Source organism: Hydractinia symbiolongicarpus, chromosome 5, assembly GCF_029227915.1.
Source record: "Hydractinia symbiolongicarpus strain clone_291-10 chromosome 5, HSymV2.1, whole genome shotgun sequence".
Lineage (NCBI taxonomy): Eukaryota > Metazoa > Cnidaria > Hydrozoa > Anthoathecata > Hydractiniidae > Hydractinia > Hydractinia symbiolongicarpus.
In genome coordinates this window covers 3,188,835-3,205,862 of record NC_079879.1, presented here as the reverse complement: position 1 = coordinate 3,205,862, position 17,028 = coordinate 3,188,835, and the positions used below count along the sequence as shown (strand labels likewise).

General features: G+C 33.3%; 1 protein-coding gene across 3 annotated transcripts; it reads right to left on the bottom strand.

The window, feature by feature from the left end:
* Positions 1 to 414: 414 nt before the first annotated feature.
* LOC130644199 (putative aminopeptidase W07G4.4) lies at positions 415 to 17,025 on the bottom strand. Of its 3 annotated transcripts, none has more exons than XM_057449708.1 (19): positions 16,910 to 17,025; positions 6,340 to 6,488; positions 6,199 to 6,264; positions 5,996 to 6,078; positions 5,316 to 5,442; positions 4,828 to 4,914; positions 4,693 to 4,736; positions 4,500 to 4,599; positions 4,350 to 4,425; positions 4,166 to 4,248; positions 3,858 to 3,922; positions 3,609 to 3,648; positions 3,464 to 3,539; positions 2,905 to 3,023; positions 2,543 to 2,626; positions 2,416 to 2,473; positions 2,293 to 2,342; positions 1,657 to 1,788; positions 415 to 898 (listed from the first exon to the last, which is right to left on the bottom strand). In XM_057449708.1, the coding sequence occupies exons 2-19, from the start codon at positions 6,484 to 6,486 to the stop codon at positions 770 to 772; spliced, it is 1,566 nt and encodes a 521-aa protein (XP_057305691.1). In that variant the 5' UTR covers positions 6,487 to 6,488; positions 16,910 to 17,025; the 3' UTR covers positions 415 to 769. The 3 variants fall into 3 exon arrangements, with proteins under 3 accessions (XP_057305691.1, XP_057305690.1, XP_057305692.1); XM_057449707.1 differs by lacking the exon at positions 16,910 to 17,025 and adding an exon at positions 14,522 to 14,687; XM_057449709.1 differs by lacking the exon at positions 16,910 to 17,025 and adding an exon at positions 8,033 to 8,056.
* Between the last annotated feature and the right edge of the window lie 3 nt (positions 17,026 to 17,028).

Here is a 17,028-nt window from a genome sequence, read left to right as displayed (position 1 = left end):
ACAAATGGATTTAGCTCAAGTGTAGAAGTGACTGACAACCGGTTCAAACTAGGTGGATTCCTACAACTTTTATCCAAGGCATTTTACCCTTTCGATTCGAACTCGCTCGTAATTTCAGGAGAATTATACCTGCGAAATAATCTATGCACGGTAATTGCCCTGCAAAAGATTTATATCTGACCAAGGCGATTATAATATTGAGATAAAAATGTTATTCATTGTTGTCAATTAGAATCTTCGCGTAGAAACACGTACGTTGCCCTGCCCTGCAAAAGATCTGACCAAGGCATATATATTAAAAATTTATATCGCGGAATAGGAAAAAATCAGGCAATTACGGGCGTAAGAATAATATATAATATAAGAATATCTTACATGGCGTATATCTATATAATAGGGAGAAAACAAGCAGTGTTTAAGATTATTATTATTAGACAATTCAAACAAGACGGTGTGCCAAAAAGAAGTAAATGATCTCATCACACTAATACAGTAAAAGACTTCATTATTTATATCCAAATTATATTTTTAAATTCTAAATTTATATTCTTTTTATATAAAATTTAATATGCGTGATACTTGCGACAGTACTTTTTTTTAAAGAATTTTCGTCATTTCCACCGCCAAACACTCGTAGACAAAAACGTAACTCGGGTCCTTTTCGCTGTGTAAAACGTTACAAGACCAGCGCATAGGGACTTAAAAGGCAGTAACCGAAAATTTTTGCAAGTCGCAAATATTATGATATTAGTTTACTAAAATTCCAATTTTAAAAAGCCTTCATTAATCTTCCGAACGCAATCAAAGGTGCTGCAGTCGGCATGCCAGGGTAAGGTCCTGATGATCCTGCAATATCCACGTGAGAATACTTCAATGGACGGTCAGAATCAATGCCATGCTAACAAAAATTTAAAGATAGTGTTAAATTTACGATGATTAAATTTATGGAAGAAACGCGAAGGTTTAACCCTCTGAAACTTTTCTTAAGGAAAGAAACTTATTTTTGTGATTTGAAAGTTTTTTTGTTTTTATTAATAAAACAAGTGCTCTAGCTACTTTTTAAAACAATTTTCAAAATTTTATTCGTCATTTAGTAACTCCAGAGCCATTTTAGCTGTTTCACGAAAATTAAATCAAGCGGGCTTGCCCGTTTACCGAGATCTCGCTTGTTCCTCGTTTTCCTCATATTTTTTGCTCATCCGTTTATATGGTCAAACAGGCTGGCTCAGTAAACGAGATCTATTTCTCAGAGGCAGGATCCTGGTAGGCGGGATGAACATTCTCTCATATAAACAGTAACAAAGCGTACTAGCCCGCCTAGGCGAGATGGTTTATGATGCTCAACTAATTAAAATCTTTTGTTTTGAAAAGTATTTCTTTTGTTCTACATTATTTAATGTTTCATTGTTCAGAGCCAGCCCGCCTAAATGAAGTAGTTTTTTTATATATATAAACACAAGTTAAAAGCCAGCCAGTTTGCGTAGCCAGCCTGCCTCCATATAAACAGCCCCTTAGAACGTTACCAAAAAACACGAGGGCAAAAAATTATCACGGTGATTCGCACAAAATTTGTAATTAGTTAATTTACTGTTTAAATAAGGTTTTGCAACTAAAGTAAGCCAAGTAAATTTTGTTTAAAAACCGTTCTATATTTACCTTATCGAGTCCAGAAGAGCGAATCATAAAAGCTGCAGGGAATTGGTGGCCACGTGGGGTGCCAGATGATGGTTTGTTGTTACACTGTATGACATCCTCGTATTCATTTCGACCAGCAACGAAATTGTAATCCTGTGCGTAACAAAAATGAGAAGTGGAGAAAATTACAGTCGCGTTTGATACTTCTTAAAGGTTAAAAAATACAAATTTAAAGGGGTTTGTATCCAACAGCATCGATTCGAGAAAAAAGGTTTTGAAAATAAAAGAATACGTTTTAAGGTTCTTTAAATTTTTAAGGTTAACTCTGCTCACAAACATAATATTTTGTGAAAGGTAAAAGTTTTCTGTTCGCAAAAGTTTAGATTCGCAAAGTAAATGACTAGCGAATTGTTTACAAAACGGTAGACAGAAAACTTTAACATTTTTACATTCTGTAACCTGGACAATATTTAACCATTCAGAATTTTACGTACATTTCAAGAATATTTTTTAAACCTAAACATGCGAGGATGACTCTTGCCGACCATGTCTAGTCTAGAGAATTACCTTATTTTATTTGTCAAAAATAAAATCCATTCTTAGTGTGCTTCAAATTAACCCATTAACACAACTTGAATAAAATGTGTGTTCACTAACCTCTCGTCTCAACATTGAAACTTCAAATGGATTAGACAGGCTTGCGCCAACTAAAAAACAACAAAACAAGATAAGAACTGACATTTGTTCGGAGGAACTTTTAATGCGACACATAAAACATACTTTGTTGAATATGTCTTGCAAATCCCTCTACTTCTGCTGGTCCATTATCTAACACGATCTAAATTATATCAAAATTTCTTTACTTCTCAACAACAACAGCTGACACACTAACATAGGTGATACTTACAGAGTACGCATCACCCATGGCGATGATTGCATGTCCTGTCAAAGTTGCAATTGTAAACAAATGTGGCTTCACTTCTTCCAACGCCTTAAAGGTAAAACTAGTCTTGCTCACATTCTTATTGTTCTTCATAATAAATGTTACATGACCTTCACATCCAAAGTCATTAACTGTGATCTAATTACGTTTCGTAGGCCTTCAACCACAAAAATTTAAGTGTGTGATTTCTTTAAATCATTTTTAAGAACTAATCCACTATAGAAAAGAATATTTTTGTATATGGTCCCACTTAGTTTTCTTAGGCAATCCTCTACATACTATGTAATTACCTATGTGCCTAAAGTCATCAACTGTAATATAACTACCTGTTGTTTTGTGTGATGCAGCGGGTCAGTCATTGCCATTCTACCTTCAGCATCAGTGTTACCAACCCTGACTCGAACACCGGCAGCCGAAGTGATAATTTCGTCAGCAACGTAGGCATCTAATAAGAAAAAAGTAACAAGAACGGTAAGCTCATTATGTGATTTGTGGGCAGTGCGTCGGGCGTTGAAATATTACCAAAATTCCCATGGTTTGTTTGAAGTTTACTAGAGAGGAATGACTATTTCAAATCTATCGAATATTCTAAAAATAATTTAATTATACGGGATATGCCATCATGTTTGTTTATAGGAATATGAAAATACGTAGCGTTCTAACTTTGTTAAATTTGACCGAAGTTAAACGCTACTTGAAGTAATGAAAAATCATATAAACAATCTTTAGAAACACGTCGACCAAAGTGATTTAAATTGGTCTAAGTTCACTTCGGGTCCCATGTGATCCGTCTCCTAATGAAATGAATTTACTCCCCGTCAAAGCCTAATTTGACCAGAAAATTTCTTGCTGGAAATAGAATAAGAGTACACGAAAAGGACAAACCTGCTCCGATACTATTCCTCACCATAGCCATGCGACCAACAACTTTAACACCCTTGGGCTTCAGGTGAGCTAGCATCTAGAACATAATATTAACAACTGTTAAAAAGATGCTACGTAAGCGACAGCAGACTCAAAAATCACTTACCCCAAATATCCCAGCTACTGTTGCCGCACCACATTTGTCACTGAACAAAAAAAAAAGACATTTATGTTGCTGTATTGTTGCACCCAAACACAGCACCATATTTTAAATGTTTCAAGGGTGGGGGCACTGTCATTGGGGAGATCCACTTTTGTTTTTCAGTAGTTACTTGTAAAAAGGGGTCAATTTTTTTTTAAAAGGGAAATTCATGTACGCATGATCTCCAACAAATGAAAGTAAAAATATATTTACCGATGCATACCAGCCATATGCCCACCGGCTTTGACATCTGCCCCACCGGTATCGTAAGTTACACCCTAAATAGCAAACAAGAAGTTAGAAAATCCTAGAAAGTAAGCCTAATATGTGTGGTTCAGGTAAAAACTTAATGTGCGGATAATAGATCTCCATTTGAAAACACAAGTACGCAAAGCATTAAGATATAATTTCCCAATTCCGTGAGTGAGCAAAAATTTTATCAAACTTTAACTTGTGGTGTTACTCAGATTAAGGTATTAAGGTGTATATACATATAACAAAAAAGAAGAAGAAAAAACAACCTTTCCCACAAAAAGATAGGTCTCCTTAATTTCATCGCCACAGTATTCTAGGTAGATTATACGACCTCTGTGTCTTTCGATGTCTGAAATACACAAATGGTTTACGCAAAAATAGTAATTTTTTCCTCTTTTTTGTAAAACTGCAAAAAAAAAAAAAAAAAAAAAATTAACAAAATTAACTTACGATCAGCACAGCGGTTAACAGCAGCAAACAGTGGGTAATCTTTCTCAAAAGCATCTTGGCCTTTTGTTACATTTATCTGGAAGAAAGGATATCTGGTGTATTGTCCAAACTACGAAGACTACATATGCCTAAACTTGTTCAACCTTTCACCTTAATACAAGTATCTTTAAACATTTTTGCAACATATTGCTCCGTCCTTTCTGCAGACATTCGTTCAGGATCAGACCCACCAATATCTCGGGCGATCACTCTACAAAAAAACACGAAAGCATAAAAATATGTGCCGGGTATTTCGAAAAAAACCTTGTGCATAAATTATGAAAGCTAGACATATATTACAAACCGTCCAATTTCGATTCCAACAGCTTTTTCAACCAACACGTCCCCCTGAAGTTAAACAAAATATATAAAAATTTTATTAAATTAAAGCGTTCCAGAGAACTTAGTCATGAGAAGTTGGTCATAATTGACTTTCTACCTCTGTTTTTTGAAGCTCCAACGAGTTAACTCCTAATTTATTAATTTTCGTTGCTTTCTCTGGTTGTGCTTCTCTGACTTCAATTGGCTAAACAAAACATCACATGCAGTTAATTGTTAAAAATGTTTACAATTTATAGTATTACCTAAAATTTGAGGGTTTCCTGTGTGTAAAATTAACCGAATACAGAAAATCTATAACATAGCCACATCTGGAAATATAATGCAAACATGCAGTAGAATATTTGTATTTCATACGGAACAAAAAACTATGTTACTGTAGGGCTTTGTGGAGTTGAGAGGCATAGTAAGGCTTTGTTCCTCAGCATTTACACAAACTTTGTGTAAACAAGCAGAACACATATTGATTGGACAGTAACATTCAAAAAAAAAAAACGAAAAAAAATTTGCTCTTCTCCAACTTTAAAATCCTTTAAAATGAAAGATGAATTAATAGCAAGCAAAGACTAAGCAATATTTTTAACTAACCACGTATACAGCTTCACAAGCAGCTAACAAGGACACAAGAAGGACATCCTTGTACTTTGTCGAAGTTAAATGTTGATCAGCATGATAAACTACCAGCAGTGGTGATTCTTTTCCAGCTCGCAATGCTCTGTAACATGTAATATGTACATATAATATAAAAGCTCAAAGTCAGGGCAAAAATAATAATCAATGTCAGGTCATTCTCCTTAATTTTTTGGATATTTTTAAATAAATTCCTAAGTTTGCAAATCAATTTCAGAGAAGTCAATGAATATCTGTAAAGTAGCAGCTCTTCACAGACTAGGCACATTCCTTTAATCGTGCACCTTAAATTAACCTAAAATTAAAATTTTTAAAGTTGATTTACATCTACATTCCTAGTGCTATTTTTTACTTTATTCATGTTTGTGTAACATGTTTTGTACACTGTATTGCATGCTGTTTTGTTTTTACCATTCAACATTATTCATAAACACCACATGCACCCAGACTTACAGGGTAAACAAAAAACCATGTGGTAAGGGATCAAGTATTGAATGAATAGGACATATGCAGTAACCCGTAAAAAAGCTGTATTTTCATTTATTCAGATATTTTGTATGTAGTCCAAAAATAAGTGACAGGAATGCACCAGAGTACAAGGTATATATATTCCGTGAATTTTCCCCATCCCTACTTACCGTTTGATTCCAGCCAATGCAGCATCTTGGTATCTTCTTACGTCATCATAATCACGATTGACTGGGCCAGTGGGAGACCACACCTGACCACAAAAATAAAATTACAAATAACTTGTATACTCATTCAGAATGAGCAGTATTTTTTATCAAATTTAATAAGTTTTCTGAGCCCTTTTAACTTGAAAACACAACTGTTCCCCTACCATAAATTTGACAGCACCTTCTGCTAAACTAGTTGCTGTTACATTTGATAACACACTTTGATCATTCTAAAAAAATTTTTTATGAGTCAGCACCATCAAAAACATGCGGTTAATATCAGCTTTAGAGTTAAATGTATTTACTGCTGACAATGCTTTTATTGCTTGCAAATATGGTTTAGTAAATGCAGCATAATGCTCCTGTTTCAAATTTTCTCCAACAACTACTACAGAGTCGTAAGCATCCGTAATCGCTTCTGCATACTCGATTGTGTAACTTAGACGAGCCATACCTAAAAACAAAAAATCTGGAATACAAACAATATTAAATCCATTATTGAATACTTGTGGTAGAGTTAACCCTTTATATACCAACTCCTCAGTTTGTGGATTGGCTGTTAGATAGAGGTTAACAGTTAAATGGTAATAAGCTGACCTGAACAAACTCCATCACCTGTTGTCCAGGTGACCAAGGAGCACATTTATCAATTAGACATGGTTTGCAGCCAAAAAGTTAGCTAATAGTGCAAAACCACACTTTTTAAAGTCTGGAATAATGCTAAGGCAATCAACAATTAATGTATCTCAGCCATCAAACTAAAGCTGGAGAACTTATACAGATAGCATAGAATACTTCATCCTGACAACAATTTCAAGTACCATACTTTTACAAACACTTTTATTACTTCCTAAGCTAAAAGAATACTACGAACACAGCCATTGGTGAAGTTGACTTGTTGCTTAACCACAGTGCAACTAATTCTCTGCCCCATTAAAAATAAATCTACTCTCCGAATCATGGTTGCAACCTTATGTAAACCTTAAACTTACTAACATATCATAGTTTACCCCAACAAACAGAAGGATGCTGCAACTGTCTACACAAAACTAATGTGTTATCCACTGAGTTCCAGTTATTGGTAAATGATAAATGCGAGAGAGATGAAGTGGTGAGAAGCGACTTTTATAGTTCTATGAACAAAAACCAACAGTTGCAGTTGAAACTGATAAAAAAAGGACAAAGTGTTGACTTTCGGGTATCCCAACGCAAAAAAAGCACAATAAGATTATATGCAAACAAACAGAAAATGGTCCGTGAGTCCATGAATTCAGATCACCTGCCTCAATCAAACTTTGAGCAAATGAAATATAAAGATGAAATAACTGAAATACAATTGGAATTTGTTGTCAACTGATGGAAATACAGGCAGTTTATTCTGTGAAGGTTAAAAATCACTTTAAGGCTTTAAAGAATCTCAGTGACGAAAGAACTGCTGGCACAATATATATATATTTATATCAAAACATAGTTTTACTAGCCTACAAGGAGTCAGGTGAGCCATACATGTCTCTGTTCAAAAACAACAAAAAAAAAGAGAAATTTGTTAGAGACCACTGAAGCATCTGATAATGCTCTTGAGGAAAACCGAAAACTTTTTTCTGCTGATGTCAGCATTTTTCACATGATGTTATCAGAACTTTTAAAATTGGTAAGAAACCATTACCAATATAAAATTGCACTTAATATTTTGGCATTTTATTTTTATTTTCTGTTACAAAAAAAGCTCTTGTATCATGAAGTTAGATGTTCTGTGCATTTGTTTATACCAAAACAACAATCCATAGACGAAGAATTAGCACGAACCACACGTTTTCTTTCTGGTGGTGATGTTAGGATAGTGGCAATAATAGTGACATGAATGACTTATAACATATCTTCCGTTTTTGCACATTAAAATTGACATAAGTACCGACAAAATCCAAGCATTAAAGAGTATATGATGAAGGTAAAAAAATAAAAAGGACAAGCCTGTCAAAAAACAACAAATAAACCTACCAACTTATCAAAATTGCTCTGAATGTCTTTTGATGGAAAATATTAAATTTGAGTTTATTTACTTAAACAAAATGGATTGTTGAACAACACCTTAGATAGGTTGAGAGGAAGTATTTTAACAGCTTGAACTAAATATATATATTCTAAATTTAATTGCCACATCAAGACTGTTAATGATCATACCTAAGAACAACATAATAATAAGGTATATAATAGAGGAAAAAGGGTAACTGAACATTTATAAACCACACAAAAAAGAACATAGTTAAGGCTGAAATACACTATCATTTTTCAATGATCATTTTCCAATTCTCATTGAAAAAAGACAGTGTATACAGGAAAAAATGTCATTTTTTACACTCTCATTTCCAATGATCCTTAAAAATTAAAAGTTGAACATGTTCAACTTTTAATTTTTTAATGACATTTTTTTCTATTGTTTTAAATCGAATCCATTGTTCTCACACAAATGTTTGTTGCACGTGATATAGGTTTACGGCGTACACATAGTTGAGAACAAAGATTTGAACAAGATAATTCACCCGAGAATGAAGACGAAAGAAGCGACTGAAAATTTTATTGAGATTTAGAGAAACCATCCCAGTTTGTGGGATACGGGACAGAAACGAGAAGGGAAGAAGTCACAAGGTATTCAAAGGTATCCCACATGATAAAAACTTCAAAGTTGCCGCTAGTTTCACTTTAGCAGAAATTGGGTCTCGTGAATGCGTTGTTTTTTTTTTCTCAATGTCAACTTCTATGAGATTAAGGAGCTCATCAAAAATATTCGGCGGCATTCTTAAAAATCGCGTATACTCTTCAATTTCCTCCACGCACAGTTCATACATGAGAGTATTGTGCCAAGTTCATTTCGACTATTTAACCATGGCTTCACCCATACATTTCTTTGCTTTCTTTTCCTACGTTTGACTCTCTTTTTTAATAACATATACACAGCAACAGCAGTTGCTATTTCTTCTTCAGAGTCCATAAGAAAAACATGCTAAGTGTTATGTTTTTAATAATAGTGCATTTGCGCCAAAATTTGTCATTTTTGATGTCATTGGAATGTATCATTGAAAAATGATAGTGTATTTCAGCCTTTAGATATTAAACAAATCTGATAATATAAACTGACTGTAAACAAACATGGCGTATATGGTGGTGTGACAGAAAAAATTACATAGGACGATAAAAACTACAGTTAAACTTGCGAGAAAAGGTGTGTACACAATTTATATTCCTGCTTATAAAATATAGAGCGCATGATTTAAGCAGTTTGCAATTGAGAATATTTATATAATATTTACATAATTAAGAGATTATTTTATTTATTTTTTTTAAAAAGCAATTTTTGCATTCAATATATTTGTATTTAAAGATTTTTAGACTGGATTATGTTGCATAAATTAAGTCACATCCTGGGTGTATTCCTTTGTTTGACAGAAATTGACAACACTGGCAGGTTAATTAAAACTCATCAAATAACATAATGTAACAGATGACCCAGGCAAGTGTTTATCAGACAAAAAGCCTCAACTTTATTCTATCCTTTTTTCTAATAATTGGAGAGGCCTCTCCTTTGATCAACCATATCAACTCCTTGATTGAGAGAACTAGACCTCTATACTACAAACAGAGACAATGCAGACATAAGCACTACATCTCCGTTTAAACCTGAAATTAGCTTCCGTCTCAAAGTAAGGCAATTTGAGAACAATTTTAAAATTAGTTACTTGATTACTATGATATTAGTACGTTTAGCACCTGTAGGCCTCAACCACTACCAACTACAACCAGGTAATTACCAAGAACTTCTCCTAAAACCAAAAATCCCCAGGGCGTAATCCAGCGTTCTCAGTAGCCGCAGCTATTTCCCAATCAAAATTTATCTCATTTCCCAATTTATTGGAGGAGCCAATTATATTTACTACAAAATATGGGACTTAAGGCGTGAGTATACGAAAAAATAGGTTTTAAAAATTTTTTTTTTCGGTGATTAGATAGAAAAAGATCTGGGCTTTCAAATGGTGCAAAAATATTTTTAAAAAAATGTATTTAAGACAGTTTATTATCCCCCCTCAATTTTTTTTTTCATAAATTACTTTTTTGTTATGTGATAAAGATCAAATATTTGTTCACACGTATTCATCTTGGGTATCAATTTTTACTACTCAATTATGTTTAAGGTTATATAAATGATAGCCAACTCAAAGAGGAAAATGATTTTCGTATGTAGTTAAAAGATTCTTTTGAAGATTTTCTCCTATTTCCCATAAGGATATTTTCTTTTTCTTTTTTGTCTTCCGAAGTTACATATAATTTACTGTGAAAAATATTGCAAAACTAGTTTATAAGTTAACAGCGAATATCATCAAAAAAAAAAAAAAAAATCAAAAAAAAAATACTTGAATCGCCAGCTAAAAGAAGATTAAAGCAAAAGGTTTTTACTGCCCATCGTCAAGCTAGCACTAGTCAAAAAGATTTTTGTTTCTAGAGTTTGTTTTTGTTTTATCCATGCTCAACTGTGTATAATTGCGATTGTTAGTGAACAGGTGCAGCATAAACAGAAGATGTGAAAAAAAATTGTTAACAAATAGTCGTTACCATAGTGATAAATTATTATGCAGAAGTATAAGATTTGCGAATAGGGTTTTCCTAAGAAAGCTAGAAAAATGTTTGCTGGCAAGGGTATTATAGAACGGATTTTATCAGCAATAGAAGAGAAAAATTATTGAATTCATTTGAAATTTGACCAGGATTAGAAGAAACAGAACCATTGATGTTCAGGGAGGTGGGAACAAAGTTATTATTTTGTTTTAGTGAGATAATGGACCTTACACCTTTCCATACATTGGATAAATTATTGAGATTATCTATATAATAATACGCCAGTTCCGTGTGTCTGTGACAGGCAAAGTGGATGTCTTCATTTTCCTTTGATGTTGCCGAAAAAGGCATGTCTAATATGTTAAATTTTCTGACGTTATGGCGCGACGTCAATAACACTACTTTAACGTCAATATCTTATATTAAATTAATGAAGCCATTACAGTGCACCTAAAACTTTGAGGGCAAATAACTTGGAAACGAGGTAGTGACGTCAATGATTTTTCACCGCGTCGGTAACTAGGGACCACGTAGGACCAACATGGGTAATTTTCCCTAACCTGGATCCCCGAATCCGTTTCGGAATGGACGGGTTGATGACGTTATCAAAAAACCTTCAAACCCTAATATCTCTGCAACCGTTTATCAAAAGTACATGATCCTATACAATTTCTTGATCAGCATTTCAAGATCTATGCGATAACGGCAACAGGTATACAAATTTCTAAAATTAAATTTTAGTGTTTCGACGGGTCTTTGCTGACGTCAGCAAAGATTTTAATCCCTGATATCTCCTTAGGCGTTCGTCGAAAACATATGATCCTGTACATTATTTTGACCAGCGTTTCAACCTCTACACATTACAGACAAAAAATAAACAAATTTCGCGAATTTTTTATCTGCACTGCACTGCTGACATCAGCAATACATCATTTTTTATTGACCTTTTGCCTAAGTGGATTATTCCACGGGCTTTATCGACTAGTTATTAAAGATTTCCTATAAAAATTACACTTACTTTGCCGGCAAAGAGAATCAATCCTATTACGATATTATATTTTTCTTTATGAATAGCTTTCTGAATAGGATTTCTACAATGCAAAAAAGATCTATATAGACGATTTCTAACCTCGATTGAGCGGATAATACCACAGGTCATCCATGGAGAATTGGACTTTTCGCTGTACTTTTTACTTGGGGATTGTTTAAATGGCGCATGGAGATCTAGTAGTTCTTCAATTGCTTTGAAAAATTATCAAATGTGGCATTAACATTTTGACAAGGTATTTTCAACACATCATCCCAATTAACCTTATCAAGATCATCATGAAAAGCACATTCATTAAAGTTCCTCCAATCACGGCTGCAAATAGGAGTAGGATTATTTACAAGTCTGTCACTCTGATTTAGTACAAGAAATTGCGCAAAGTGATATTACCAGATATAGTGCTGGTTTCTGATGATGAACAGAAAATGTTGTCAATTATAGTTTGGGAGAACGATGTAATACGAGTTGGAAGAATGATATGAGGTAATAAGGAAAAAGAGGAAATAATGTCAAAAAAGTTAGAATACTTGGAATAGAAGTAACTTTTAAAAGGTTAACATTGAAATCACCTAAAAGGATTAATGTTTTATTTTTAAGTGACATCTTTTCCAGAAGGGGTGTAAGGAAATTAGAGTTAAAATCAGTAAGAGACATACAAGGATGTCTATATATACATCCAACAACAACCGGTTTATTTTTATGTTGGAATTCAATAAATTTTGATTCAAGTTCTTTTGCTCTATATGTAAGAGCATCTAAATCGGGCCTACCAGAATATTTGATATCCTTAGATACATATAGTAGGGCACCACCTTTCCTACCTTCACAGGGAGTATGCTCTAAAGAGTAATTGTTAAAAAATAGTTTGATGATGGTACATCTTGATGAAATTTTGTTTCAGTTATACCAATGACGTCAAACTTGTGATCCAATTCATCAAGACATTGCTTAAGTTCACCAAAATGTAACGATAAAGAACCAATATTCAAGTGAAAAAAAGAAGTATTTGTCGAATGTAAATTCTCAAAAGAGAATTCATTAGAATTATAGTACTTGCAATTGACTACAGACATATCCGTATGTTCGCTCATAAATTCAAAACAAAACAAAAGCATAGCAAGAAACATTGTTTAAAAATAATACTCTTAGCGAGAAAAAATTTAACGCGAAGGCCATTGAATTTTAACAACAAAACTAATTATAGTAACGCGATTTTAATCTTGATATATTCAAAAAACACAAGCTCCTTTAAAAAATAACAAATCCAATGATCAAAATATTTAAAAAAAACTAATGCTACTTTTAAAACTTTTAGTAATATTTATTTATCGTCGAAACATATTTTTTAACATAAAAGTTCTTTTTATAAAAAGCAACGTTTAATAGCGCAAACGGAAAAACCCTACGTTTGGATAAGATTTTGAAAACAAATTAAATTTTAATACCGAAGAAAGAAAAAATCTAAAAATATAACTTTTGACGTTCTGGAAAGAACAAAACACTCATTGTGAGAACATTTGTTTAGATTTTAATACTGTAGAAAGAGTCTAAAAATATAACTTTCGACGCAAATAAAAGGTGAAAACGCTCGTTGTGGAAACATTTTGTTCTAGTGAGAATAAAAAGATACAAAGTTAAAAAGTGTTTTTTCTAAAAAATAAATCTTGGAAAAAGAGTTAGTACAAATCAATGTTTTAACATTATTTGAATTTTATAACATATTTATTTCTATCTCTTAAAAGATTTAAAAAATGCTTCCAACAAACAATGCTTCTCACTGCCTATTTAAGTTTTCGCACAAATCTTTTATTTAACAAAACTGTCAAACAATGGCTTGCCGTGTCACATTGGTTAGAGTCGATAACATTTTAAATACCTAAAACACTATCTAACGAAGCTTTCCTATCGCTGCTCTTTGTTCTTAAATTTTTAAAATGCGATCTGAAAGAGCATTTCTATCACCGTTTTTTGTTTTTAAACTTTTAAAACGCGATCTAAAAAATCATTTTTATCACCGTTTTTAGTTTTTAAATTTTTAAAACGCGATCTAAAAAACCATTTCTATCGCCGTTTAAAACATTTAAAACGCGATTTCTATCAAAATTAAAGTTTCAATCTTTGTTAAAATATAATTATTCCTATCGCTTAAAAGCTTTATTTAACGTGCACAACCAACAATGCCTTCTCGTTAGTTTATTTAGTTTCCACGCAAAACTTTTATTTAATAAAACTATTAAACAATGGCTCTTCGTGTCACATTGATACAGCTGATAACATTTGCAATTATGCTATTGAGAATAGTTATGTTAACACTATTTAACAATAGTTACACACAGTTATAATAAGCTATTTTTTCTTCAGGAATCTTTTGTTTATTATGCGCAAGTTAATGACTTACAAGACTTGCAAGGTAATTAATAAGAACAAAAGACAAACAACTACCAGCTCCGAGAAAAAGGTGTGAAACTTGAGCGTACGCGTACGCTTACATCTGGACTGTACTGTAAATCTTCTAATCTTACTTGAATTTATCTTGTCTGTTGTGAATATCTAAACACTGATGATATACAAATAATCAGGATAATCAGGGTGTAGTAGGCTTTTTAAAAATAAAATGCGTACCACAAAGGTAAACATATATATTTCCCTCATGTTTTTACATGCTACCATCCTTATTTAAGCAATAACCCATCTTTTACACGGATTATTATATATTATTATTATTATTATTATTATTATCCAGGCTTTTTTTCTTCATACTAAAATTGGAACATTTATATAAAGCACAACTAAGATGCATTTTGTTTCTTATCTAACTACTTTTTACTAACCTTCAGCACCTTGTATAAGGTTGTTTTCACTCTGCTGTAAAGAACGGAGAATGGTAAAGGGCCCTGATAATAAAGTTGGTATGGACCCTGCACAAGATTTCCTACCCTGGTTAACATGTGGAGCATAATTTATTTCTTTGCTTGCAAACATAGGGATCTATTCTGACCCAACTTAGAACACGGCCTGTCTTAAGACGGGACGGACCATCTTTGGACACGGTGTCCCATCTTTTGACACGGTGGCCCATCTTTTGACATGCTGCCCCGTCAATTGACGGGCCATGACCAACTTGCGACATGGCGTTAAAAGATGTTTGCATACTTCAAGACTTTGTATTTAACATAAACTAACTCCAATAAAGTGAAAAAACTGAACTGCTCCAACTTTTGCCAAGATATTGTTGTATATGGCTAGCTGAGATTAAATCAAGTTATGCATTTCAAGATTGTTGTGGGTAGCAAAAACAACACTATTGGGCAACTCTTGGTGCAAGACCATATCTGCGAACGCATTTTAAAAAGCAATTATAGCTAGAGACTTCCTTGTTAAATGATTGGAGATTTTTATGTGCATAATGACTAGCTAAATAATTATGACTCATATATCAAAATATAACATTTAGCTCAGTGTAATCTCATATTATATATACAGCAGGTAGCTTAACTAAGCTGTTGTTTAAAGGTTACCTCCCACTAAAAATCAAGTTTAGCTCATATGAAATATCTTTGAAAGTTGTCTAGAAATCTTTTTATTTTTTTTTTAAAAATCTTTATCCGTTCTCGAGATTATTTGTCTTAAAAGTAGCGCTAATTATGCGCAATTGTGACGTCATGAGTATGCATTGAGCATAATTATGGTAACTAAATAAAAAAAAACTATGTAAAATGTTCAAAACCCATCAAAGTGAACGGACAGAAAATATTTTTAACTCTATATGGCTTTTCAAAAATGTTAAATTAACTCCCTTGCAGAGCATACTCATGACATCATGCATAATTAGTTAATCTTCTTAGTCCAAATTCTAAAGAACCAATCAAGGATATTCAAATTCCTAGACAACCTTTTAAGCTCTTTCATATGAGCTCAACTTGATTTTTCACGGGAGGTAACCTTTAAGCTATTTTGCTATGTTTATTTTTCAATATAATCTTTGATGGAATTATTGCAACTTGACCTATTATGTAACTTGAGAGCGAGAATCGTTTTGGCTGGGGCATCCATGATTGAAATATTTTGTTATATATTTAAGAAACAGAAAGACTGACTATGATTTAAAGAAATATTATAAGTTAATTTATATTTTATGTGATCGGTGAGTCCTTAAGCTCCCATTTGAGCTACAGAAATCTTTTTTGAAATTCCTGCCCAAATGGACAACAGCATTATGTGGGGATCAAACACACAACCACTTGGAAATGAGTCATACGCTTTACCGACTGTGCTACTAATATTTGTAAATTTATGTCTGTGTTTGTTCAATTTTTAAGGAAAAAAATTATGACATTGTATTTGTGTTGCTCATTACTTCAGCTATATTTGTAATAGATTGTATTTAGAGAATTCATGATTTATTTTCCTCTGTATATTTTTTGTTTTCTTCTCCTCTCCTATAGACACTGCATTTGTCCACAGTTGGACCAGACCTGTCCTCAATTTTTTTAAAATTTGAAACAGTGTGTTTCCCATGTTACAAGGCTTAACTTTAGTCTGGGAGTCTTCAGACTGACCCATGTTGTAGCTGTTTCCAAAAACTGTCAAAAGTTGGATCTGTCCTTTTTTTACTACCAATTTGGAAACACAAGTGTCCTTTGTCAATAGTTGGGCCTGTCCCATCCTATGACACAGTCTTCTAAAAGCATTGGAATTGTTTGTCAATAGTTGGGCCTGTCCCATCTTATGACACAGTCTTTTAAAGGCATGGGAATTGTTTATCAATAGTTAGGCCTGTCTTATGACACATTTTCTAAAATTGCAAGAGACCTTTGTGTACAGTTAAGTATGTCTCATCTGATGACACGGCTTTTAAAAGCAAGAGATTCCTTCGTCAATAGTTGGGCCTTACCAACTTAAGACGTATTTGCATACATTTGTCCAAAAGGTAGGCCGGGCCCGTCAATAGATGGTTCATCCCGATTGCAAACGCACCGACCTGTCTTTTGACGGGCCGGCCTGTCTAAACACGGGCCAATCCCGCATCCAAAGTTGGGCCGGTGTCCGTAGTTGGGTCAGAACAGATCTATTCCTATTCTGAAATCTTTTATATATTTTTAGCCAGCCAGTCAGATCAGAGTGAACACATTTGTTAACAAAAAAACTCCTGTGCTTTCCTCTTGTAAGACCTCAAGAACATAAGCAAAATTAAACGTAAATAATTTAAATATAGCTACCATTTAAATCACTGGTAAATAAGATCGTCCCCTATGAACCTTCACACGTAACACTGGCACACGGTGGTGGCTAGTTTGTATCGGTGAAAGTTGGCGGCCTGAAATATATTTTTTTTTCG

Coding starts and splice junctions, on each gene's coding strand:
- LOC130644199 (XM_057449707.1), bottom strand. CDS start 14,672: ATGTTTGCAAGCAAAGAAATAAATTATGCTCCACATGTTAACCAGGGT. Junction 4,249..4,349: donor TGTTAACCGCTGTGCTGATC/GTAAGTTAATTT, acceptor TGTGTATTTCAG/ACATCGAAAGACACAGAGGT. Junction 3,923..4,165: donor CCTATCTTTTTGTGGGAAAG/GTTGTTTTTTCT, acceptor TTTGCTATTTAG/GGTGTAACTTACGATACCGG.